Source organism: Heloderma suspectum, chromosome 16 (assembly GCF_057233095.1).
Source record: "Heloderma suspectum isolate Gila_16-S chromosome 16, 16-S_ref, whole genome shotgun sequence".
Classification (NCBI taxonomy): domain Eukaryota; kingdom Metazoa; phylum Chordata; class Lepidosauria; order Squamata; family Helodermatidae; genus Heloderma; species Heloderma suspectum.
The window spans coordinates 2,607,421-2,618,121 of NC_139473.1; the positions used below are offsets into that span (position 1 = coordinate 2,607,421).

At 55.4% G+C, this 10,701-nt stretch overlaps 1 protein-coding gene across 6 annotated transcripts in view; it reads right to left on the reverse strand.

Moving 5' to 3' along the window:
* The window catches only part of GIT1 (GIT ArfGAP 1), a 37,397-nt gene extending 29,131 nt beyond the window's left edge, over positions 1–8,266 (reverse strand). For all 6 annotated transcript variants that reach the window (XR_014786169.1, XR_014786168.1, XM_084823037.1 and 3 more), the window contains exon 1: positions 8,127–8,266. Coding sequence is in view for 4 of the 6 variants with exons in the window: in XM_084823037.1 (XP_084679163.1) it covers positions 8,127–8,178 (52 nt within the window). In the remaining 2 variants the exon portion in view is untranslated. The remainder of the gene's footprint in view (positions 1–8,126) is intronic.
* Between the last annotated feature and the right edge of the window lie 2,435 nt (positions 8,267–10,701).

Genomic DNA, 10,701 nt, shown 5'->3' on the forward strand with positions numbered 1-10,701 from the left:
CTTTTGTGGTCCAATTCCATGACTTTGATGCCCGATCTGCATGCGTGGTTTACCATCCTGCGCAGGATGCTAAATTTGACCCCTTTTTTCCAGCCTCTGAGTGGAGAACCGAGTGAAGAGCCCATAACAGCCCCCCTGTCCCCACACACCCTGCGAGCCTGGCACCCCAGGTGGTTGCCTCATTTGCCTGCCATTAAAAGCGGCCCAGGGGTGGGGGCAATTTCAGCATCCTACTAAGCTCCACAGTAAACAGCGGGAACAGAAGAAGTTCCACAAAACAGTTGATGGATTGATGCAAAACTAAGAGGAACAACGCAGATAGCACACAGTGGAGTCCTCCAACCAGGAGACCTCCAGATGGGCTAGGATGACAGGAGTTGTAGTCCAACACATTGGGAAGGTACCTGGTTGGGGGACTCTGGTCCTCCCTGCCTCACAGCAGCTCTGCAGGGTTTCAGGCAGGGGTCTCTCCCGGCCCCACATGTGGCCAGAGCTGTGAGAAGACCAGGCCGCCACCGACCCGCTTTTGGAGCCAGAACCAGGGCTTCGACCGAGGTCAGCTCTGTCGCGTAAGGACCAAAAGAAGTTGTTCTGGTTCGGTTAAGGATTGGCTACAGAGTCCCTGCCCAGCATGCCTCGCAGAGCTCCTTTCACTGCGAAATCTGGAGGGTTCACCATTCTCAAGTGGGCGGCAGCTCCCTCTTCCGAATGCAGCCTCCATTCTAGGGAATGGTGACCACCCAGCTTTACCTGAGGTCCTCGAGCTCAAACGGGCGCCCGTCCTCTCTCTTCTTAAGACTGCCTGAAGAATCCTCCCCTTGCGCCAGCATCATGTGTAGCGCATGATGCTGCTGTGCCCCAAAACATCGATGCGCCTGGGAATGAACCCAGGACTTTCCGCACGCAAGGCAGGCGCTCTACCTGCTGAGCTACAGCCCTTCCCTCTTTTTTTGGCCTCTTCCGAATGGAGGAGGCACCTCTGGCCCAAATCTAACGGCAGGAACAGGGGATGGGACGGGCACAGCTGGATCGGGGTTCTTGCCAGGACAGGCCCCTGTGCCTCCCACGCCCCGTTTCTGGCAGTGCTGCGCGGCCCGCAGGCGGTGCTGGGACATGACCAAGCGGGCCGGGTGGAAGCAGCAGCCTCCAAACAAGTTCCAAGCCGCCGCTTGGCTGGACGCCAACCTGCATTCACACCCAAGAGGGGGACAGGGTTGCCGCCAGCTCCCATCACCTGTCCGAGCCAAGCGGGGAATTAGAAAGCGAATGCTCGACAGCGGCCACAGCCCATGCAGGGAGGTATCCCGGGCAGCTTAATGTGGGGAAAGCCGGACAAGGAGCTACCCATAATGCAGGGCGCAGATAGTAGAGCTGACAGGACACCCCTGAAAGGTCCCCTGATCCCCTCCCGCACAGAATTCCTGGGCCCCTTTCCCCAACACCGTCATTGACACCGACTCCAGCATGATGGGGTGCACTAGGATTCTGGGGATGGAAAGACCGGTTTTGTGCTTCCGCACAGGGGCCAGGCAAAGGGGGGGGCAGACACAGCCCCTAACTTAACAGCAAGCCCCACACCACTCTGAACACTACAGGATGTGCAGTTCCGGCAGATGGAGTGGCCTCTTCGCATATTTCCTTCCTGGCCTGGCCTGGATGTAGCTCCTTGCTTTCGGGCGTGCCGGCTAGTTTCGGATTGCGGCAGATGGAAAGAATGGACAGCTCCCTGCCACCCCAACCCTAAAGATGCACAATACGTGCCACACAGCAGCCAATCTGGTGCCACCCAGATATGTTGGACTACAACCCCCAGCATCCCCTGTCCCCCAGCCAGACTGCCACAGAGCGACGGGCAAGATGGCATGAACAGAAGCTTTGCCGCCGTCCTCAGATTCACGACTCTAGCTGCTGTGCAGGGCTGGACTGCAGATCCAGCAAAGCCAGCATTCGGCTTCCAACGGTGAACAGCCAAACAACCCCTGGGAAACTCGCAAACAGGGCCTGACCCAGGCATTTCCAGCTCTTTGTGCTTATCAGCTGATACCTGGAGGTACGCTACCTCTGAATTAAAGGTCCCACTGAACTACTGCAGCTCTCAGTAGACCTATCCTTAGTGAATGTTTACTTCTTTTTTATTTTTAAAGCTAGAGGTTCCTTGCCACACAGTGGTGAGTTCCACAGGTTAACAAGCATTTGCACTGTCTCCAGTGTTTCCAGATGGGAGAGAGCATAGCAGACGCAGTGCATAGCAGACGCAGTGCATAGCAGAGGCAGTGCGTAGCAGACGCAGTTCTCATCCTAGAACGTTTTACTTTTAACATTCCAAAGGTGCCCTCTGATTTTTGGAGAGGTGGGAGCAAATTAAAGTCATTTTTGGAAGACGGGGGGCATGGTTAGAGATGTGACGGCCTGGGAGGAAAATCATAAAAAGTGTGAGGCGGGAGGGGAAACAGAAATACGTATCTTTTAAATGTTTTTTTCCAGGAATGTTCAGAAAACTTGGGGAAGAAAAATGGGGCTTCCCCAGTTTTTTCCCAAGGCTTCACATCTCTAGGCATAAGAATGTAACAGACCCAAATCAAGGAACTTTCCCTTTCATCTGTGAACATCCCCCTCACCATTGCCAGCATCTGAAATTCAAGGGTAGACTACTCTTGAACGAGGATGTTTCCCTGGCAAGCTCACCAGTAAGGCCAGAACACATTTGTCTCTCTCCCCCACAAGCTCCTGGGATTCCGGGGGTAGACAGCCTTTGAACACAGAAGCTCCGGTTAGGCATGTTTAGCCTTGAGAAGAGAAGACTGAGGGGAGACAGGATAGCACTCTTCAAGTACTTGAAAGGTTGTCACAGAGAGGAAGGCCAGGGTCTCTTCTCGATCATCCCAGAGTGCAGGACAGAGAATAATGGGATCCAGATACAGGAAGCCAGATTCTGGCTGAACATCAGGAAAAACTTCCTGACTGTTAGAGCAATACGACAATGGAACCCATGACCCAGGGAGGCGGTGGGCTCCCCCATGCTGGAGGCATTCAAGATGAGGCTGGACAGCCACCTGTCGGGGATGCTCTGACTTGGACTCCTGCATTGAGCAGGGGTTGGACTCGATGGCCTTGTAGGCCCCTTCCAACCCCACTATTCTATGATTCTATGCAGCATAACAAGAAGCCCTGAATGGACCTCGAGGGGCCGATCCAGCTATAGACAAGATTAGGCCAGCGCCCCAGTCTTCCCACCTCCTAGAATGAGCCAATGGCAGATACCAGAATGGATAGAGCTGCTTGTACAGCATCAGACCCTAGGTCCATCTAGCTACAGAAACCACCCCCTTTCTCCCGACCGTCGACTGTGTGATGGTTGCCTGGCCTTTGCTCGGTTCCCCCCATTCTAAAAGGTTGAAACACCTCTCCGAAGGCTCCATTACTTGCAGGAAGAGCTTGAAGCAAAAGGCTGGCATTTAAAAATATATATTGGCCCCACCCCTTCTGCCTGTGGCCCTGCCACCGCTGGAAGGCGTCCCCCCAGCTCTTCTCCGAAATGGGATTCGGCCCCTGGGCTGAGAGGCTGGCCATGCCCGGCCCACACTGATCGGCAGCCGCTCTGCAGGGTTCCAGACAGGGGGAGCATTCCCAGCCTGGCCTGGAGTTGTCGGAGATCAAACCTGGGACATTGGGTGCCCCGGGCAGGCCTCTTGTGCGACAATCCTACCAGGCCAGCGAGGCCACGATGGGGAAAGGTGGGGTGTCAGCATCCGCTCAGTCTTCTGCGGGTTGCTGGAGATATGGGCAGCCAAGATCCCCTCATCCGGGAAGGTGGGCATCGTCAGCAACAAGAGAGCGCATCACAGCCAGGCTGGCACGTTCCTCGTGCGCCTCAGAGTCTGGGGCAAAGACGTTTCAGATCTTGCTTCTGCGATGTGCAGGCTTGGGGCCGGAGGACCCATCCCGCTTCGCCCTGCAGGCTGCCTCCCTCCAGGGCCAGAGAGCCGGCCTCTCTCTCTTTTCGCCTCCCCCGGGTTCCAAATCTTGAGGGAAGCACGTGGGCATATCCGGCACAGATGGTGATGAAAAGTCGCCTTGGCAGATGTCTGCCGATTGATGCCCACGGGAGCTGTTGGCATGGCGGAACGGCTCGTCACAGGGACGGGCGTGCACGCACCATCAGGAAACCCCTGCTGTGCCAATGCCATCCCGAACCTCTCTGGCAGGAAACTGGGGGATGGGGCAGACCGGATGGTCGGTCATCCCCCCCTGCCCCCCAGAAGCCTTCTCCCCTGAATTACAAAGGTGCCTCCCTCCCGGTTCAGAGCAAGCCATCTCTGCTTCCCGCCCATATCCAAATCAAGAGACTGGGGCATTGCAGTGACTGTTAGGAAACAGGGAGCAAGAGGGAAACTCAACCGGAAAGACAATTAATTCTTGACCTGGAGGGGTTTTGCTTTTTTTTAGGGTGGAGCACTCTCTCTAAAGGGCAAACAGCACTATGGCTTAATTGGCATTAGGGCCGGCTAAGCCAGAGCTGGTAACCCGGTGCCCTCCAAAAGATTTGGATGATAACTCCCAGAATTCCTGACCACTGGCCATGCTATCTCAGGCCGATGTGAGCTGTAGTCCAAAACATCTAGAGCGCACCAGGTTGGGGAAGGCTGAAACAGACCAGCTTGGTTTTTAACATCTTTAACCATATTGCCATTAGTTTTGTTTCTCGGTATAGCTTGTCATTAGGTTTGTTTATTGTGCTACATTTTGCCCAGAAAGGCAAAATTCTGTTTAATTTGTGTTTGATTAAAAGACCCAATTTTTTAAAACAAAAAACCCTGTAGTTTTTTAAAACAACAGCAACACCCGGACGTTTCTAGTCCTCATGGTTTTCATCGAGATGCAGCACTTAAGACCGCTTTGGGAGCTTTAATGTTCTGGGTGTACGTGCGTTACACTTTTCTAAATCAGAGAATGAAGGGAAAGCATCCACTTCTGCACTTTACCCCTTCCTACAATTCTGTCGTTCCACCATAATGCTTAAAAAAAAAAAATCTATTACCTAAGGGTGCAATCGTATGCATATTTAGACAGAAAACAGTCCTACAGCTCCCAGCATTCCCCAGCCTGCTGGCTGGGGAATGCTGGGAGTTGTAGGACTGTTTTCTGTCTAAACATGCATACAATTGCATCCTAAGCTACAAAACATATAGATCTAAATAAAGCACGATTTACAGAACGCTATCTCAGCATATGTTGCTTTACAGAACAGACGCAGGCCGGGACAAGCCCCTGCCCCACCAAGCTTACAATTTACATCAAAAACAAATGGATGGATGGATGGATGAAAATATGAAAGAATAAACAGTTTAAATCACAAGTCCAGGCCTGGCCTAGCTGGAGCAGAAAGCCCAGGCAAAATCAACGCAGCAATCCAAGGAGCACACGCTGTTCTCTGAACACCGCAGCACGGAGAGACACAGGCCTGACTGCTCTATCTTGCATTTTCCAAGAATAGCAGCTAACAGTTTCTTTGTTGCACTGCAGGTACATGTGGACAGAGCATGAGGCTTGCACCAGCCCCTTGCACCAACACAGACACACGCACACTGGGGGTGGATAGGAGCAGAGCGACCCTGCTCTCGCCTCTCTGCAGGAACACCCAGCCCTCCCTCACATTGCTCCTCATGCCTTGCTTTTTATTGTTCACTTCCTCCCCAGCTGCCAGGCGAGATAAGGGTCTCCTGATCCCAGTTAGGGAAACCTCCAGACGCTCCCGGCCTTTCTGGAGTGTTCTAAATAAAACAACACACATACGTTACTAGTCCTCAAGGTTGTTAACAAGATACAGCACGTAAGACCACATTTTAAGGCCCAATGGGGTGCGATAGGCAGTTCACCCTCCCCAGTGTAAATGCAGAGCCACTCAGGGGCATATAGAGGGGTTCTTGGATTGCCCCTCCCCAAACAAAAGCCACGCAGTACCAGAGGTAGTTCCACACACACTCACACACAGCCTGTATATCCAGGCCTAGCTGGAAAGTACGAGTGCCCAAGGGAGCCAGCAAGAGAACTGCAATGCAAACAGCGTGTCCCTTGATCCTTTGCCACAGTGCAAAGAACGTTGGGATATTGGGCCGCCACAAAGGTCCCACTCTGACGAGCAAGTTGGCCCTTGGGTTTGCGCCGCTTGGATCGCAGCCCGAACGTGAGATCTGTCTAGTCCAGCATTCTCTTTCCCACAGTGAGATGGTGACAGGCAGGGCACTGCTTCCGTACGTGAACGCTCAATTTAGCAACCACAGCAAACCCAACAACGCTTTTGGACGGAGCCAGGTTCACGCGGAGAAATGGGGCGAGTCGCACATGCCCGGACAGCCTCGAGAGAAACGGGCCAGGCCAAACGTTCCTGAGAGCAGCCGAGAGGGGAAAAGGCCTCTTGGCCCACAAGGAACAGTCACAAACCACAGGTTGGGGAGGGCGTTAGATGCCCAGCCCTCCTAACTTTTGCCTCGGTCCTTCTCAGCTACTGTTTTTAGAAAATTGTATGTGTTTGGGGTGGGGGGTATTTGGCTAAAATTGAATGGATCAGGAGGTGGGGCTGGTGGATTTCATTAAGGGTCTCTCTGTACCAACCCCCCAATAATTCAAGCACTGCTGGCCACTCAGACTCAGAAAGAAAACCCATTTCGATCCCAGGCACAGTCCCGGCCTCTGGCCAAAGCCCCAATGCCTGGAATCCAGAGGGAGAGTCGTTGTCCATGAATTGGAGCCAATTCTTTCCTTACGCCAGGGGTGCCACCCTCCCGATGCTTTGGCCAACAACTCCCATCAGCCCTAGACAACAGAGCCAGCAGTGAGGGTCCACGGGAATTATAGGCCAAAACATCTGCTGTACGCAATCCCCGCTGGAACAGGCCAACATAATGGGGTGAGCTGGAGACCCAATGGGCAGCTGTGCACACCCTCACACCTGGTCGGCGCCCACCTGGCAAGAGCAGCAAACAGAAAAGGAGAGATGTGCCCTCCCATGTACCTTTTAAGGACTTTAAGAACTGGAGATGGCAAGAAAAGGCAACCTGGATCTACTCTGAGAAGCCAAAAACTAGGAGGACAGCCAGAACATCAAGACCCAAAATTACAGGCCTTCTCATTTTATATAACAGGCCATCCAGATCCACAAGGAACAGGAGCATGTGTGTTGGAAGAAACAGGGCTCTGCCCCAAAGACCTTACAATCTAGCCCTGACAATCCCCAAGCCTGTTTAGTAGGGAGATGTCAAGAGGAAAAGCAAGGTGTGTGTCGTCGTCCCCCCCCAGCCTACCCACAAGGACAACATGGGATGTCAGGGGAGGAGCGTGCCAGGGTGCCTGGGTTTATTCCCCAATGATGGGGAGAGAGGGGCTCTTTTCCCAGTCTGGAAGAAGAGGCAGGCGGGCGGGAGGGAGGGAGATACAAAGACCGGGGCGAGGGGCTCCCAGCTTAACACTGGGTGGGAGGGCCCCAGGATGCCTGGGTTCTATCCCCACGTGTGGGAAGGAAAGGGCGGGGAGAGAAGGGGAGACAGGTGAAGGCCCTGCCCTTCCCACGCCAGAGGGGCAGGCCGGAGGGGCGGAAGGCGGGGGTCCAAGAGCGCCGACTTCGATTCCCACTTGCGGAAGGAGAAAGAGACAAACAGACAGCGGGGAGGGAAGGCGCGGCGGAGCCCCGGTGCCCGGGTTCTACTCCCGGCGAGGGAGAGGGCCGCGGGGTGGGGGCCCGGACGCCTGGGCCCTATTCCTGGCGCGCGGAGGCGGGCAGCGGGCGGCTGGGTCCTGTGGCCGATGGGGGAGGAGGGCTGGGAGCCGCCCCCGGGCCCTGTTCCGGGCCGGGGCGGGGCTGGGAGCCCGGGCGCCTGGGTCCTCTCCCTGGCCTCGGGCGCCTGGGTCCCGCGGCGCCGCCAGAAGCCGGCCAGGCGCGCCGGGGCGGGAAGCGCGCCCGGCCGCGCATCCGCAGCGCAGGAGCCGCAGGCCCGGCCGCGCCGCGCCCCGCTCCGCTCGCCCGCCCGCCGGCCCGCGCCCCGCCGGCCCTACCTGGCCGCGGGCGGCGCGGCGGGACTGCAGGCCCGGCCGGCCCCGCCTCGCCTCGCCTCGCGCGGGCGCCGGCTCACCTGGCGCGCTGCAGTCGGCACACACCTCCGCCCGCGGCCCCTTCCGCGCCATCCTGAGCGGCGAGGCGGCCAGCCTGGCAGGGGCGCCCGGGCGCGCGTCTCCCTCGCCGCGCTCCGGCTCCGGGCTGCGCGCCGCCGCCGCGCCGCGCCGCACCGCGCCGCCGCCTCTCGCAGGAAGCCAGGCGGGCGCGCAAGGCCGGCCCTCCGGAGGAGGAGCGAGCCCGCCGCGAGGGCGCACCGACGAGCCGCGGCCCCGCCGCCGCCGGGGCGGAGCCAGCGGGCGGCGCGGACGCGGGGCGCCTGGTCCTGCCGCGGGGCGGGGCGCGGGAAGGCGCCGGGCTCGGCCGCTGGGGCCGGGCGGACGGGGGGCGGCCGCCTGCGCCCGGGGGCGAGGGACGGGCAGCAGGACGCCGGGGCTCTTCGGGAGGGCGCCTGGCGGAGCGGGCGAAAGGGCGGCCGCGTTCCTTTTCCGGAGGGGCGCACGGGAGGAGGCGGCAGGACACCGGGGCTCTTCGGGCGCACTGAAAGGGAGCCCGCTTGCTTCCCAGGCGTGAGCGGAGCGGGCTGGCGGGGGACTGGGGCGGGGAGCCGAAGTTGGGGGGTTCTGGCGCACAGGACGCCTGCGCCCCCGCCCCCCACGCACCTCTTTTAGGGAAAAGGTATGCTTGAGCAGCTTGGGTCGGCTCGCGGAAGCAAAGGGCTTAGGGTGGAAGGCGCGCTCTGCGTGTGCTCAGAGGCGCTGGTCGCTGGGGTTCCACATTCGCTTTTCCCACCCCCAGCTCAAGTCCTCGGCCTGGCACTGAAAATAGGACTTTTGGGGTGAGCTACCCTAGGCAAAAGAAATGCAAGAAATCCGAGTGGCTGTCTGATGAGGCTTTACAAGTAGCTGAGGAAAGAAGGGAAGCAAAAAGCAAGGGAGAAAGGGGAAGATATACCCAACTGAATGCAGAGTTCCAGAGAATAGCAAGGAGAGACAAGAAGGCCTTCTTAAATGAACAATGCAAAGAAATCGAGGAAAACAACAGAATGGGAAAGACTAGAGATCTCTTCAAGAAAATCGGAGATCTCAAGGGAATGTTTTGTGCAAAGACGGGCATGATAAAGGACAAAGAAGGCAGGGACCTAACAGAAGCAGATGAGATTAAGAAGAGGTGGAAAGAATACACAGAAGAACTATACAGGAAAGATCTGAATGTCCCTGATAGCCATGATAGTGCGGTCACTGAACTTGAGCCGGACATCCTCGAGAGTGAAGTCAAGTGGGCCTTAGGAAGCATTACGAACAACAAAGCTAGCGGAGATGACAGTATTCCAGCTGAGCTATTTAAAATCCTAAAAGATGATGCTGTTAAAGTGCTGCATTCAATATGCCAACAAATCTGGAACACTCAACAGTGGCCACAAGACTGGAAAAGGTCAGTTTACATTCCAATTCCAAAGAAGGGCAACGCCAAAGAGTGTTCAAACTACCGCACAATTGCGCTCATTTCACATGCCAGCAAGGTGATGCTCAACATCCTACAAGCTAGGCTTCAGCAGTATGCGAACCAAGAACTACCGGAAGTACAAGCTGGGTTTAGAAGAGGCAGAGGAACTACAGATCAAATCGCCAACATTCGCTGCATCATGGAGAAAGCAAGAGAATTCCAGAAAAATGTCTATTTCTGCTTCATTGACTACGCTAAAGCCTTTGATTGTGTGGATCACAACGAACTGTGGCAAATTCTTAAAGTGATGGGAGTACCAGACCACCTTACCTGTCTCCTGAGAAACATGTACGAGGGTCAAGAAGCAACAGTAAGAACCAGAGATGGAACAACCGATTGGTTCAAAATTGGGAAAGGAGTATGACAAGGCTGCATATTGTCACCCTGCTTATTTAACTTCTATGCAGAGAACATCATGAGAAATGCCGGGTTGGATGAATCAGAGGTCGGAATTAAGATTGCTGGGAGAATTATCAACAACCTCCGATATGCAGACGATACCACCCTAATGGCAGAAAGCGAAGAGGATCTCAAGAGCCTCTTGTTGAGGGTGAAAGAGGAGAGTGCAAAAGCTGGTTTGAAACTCAACATTAAAAAAACGAAGATCACGGCATCTGGCCCTATCACTTCCTGGCATATAGAAGGGGAAGAAATGGAAGCAGTGACAGATTTTACTTTCTTGGGCTCCAAGATCACCGCAGACGGTGACTGTAGCCATGAAATTAAAAGACGCTTGCTCCTTGGGAGGAAAGCTATGGCAAACCTAGACAGCATAGTAAGAAGCAGAGACATCACCTTGCCGACAAAGGTCCGTCTAATCAAAGCTATGGTTTTCCCAGTAGTAATGTATGGCTGTGAGAGCTGGACTATAAGGAAGGCTGAGCGCCGAAGAATTGATGCTTTCGTACTGTGGTGCTGGAGAAGACTCTTACGAGTCCCCTGGACTGGAAGGAGGTCAAATCAGTCCATCCTAAAGGAAATCAACCCTGACTGCTCATTGGAAGGACAGATAATGAAGCTGAAGCTCCAATATTTTGGCCACCTAATGTGAAGAGAAAACTCCCTGGAAAAGACCCTGATGCTGGGAA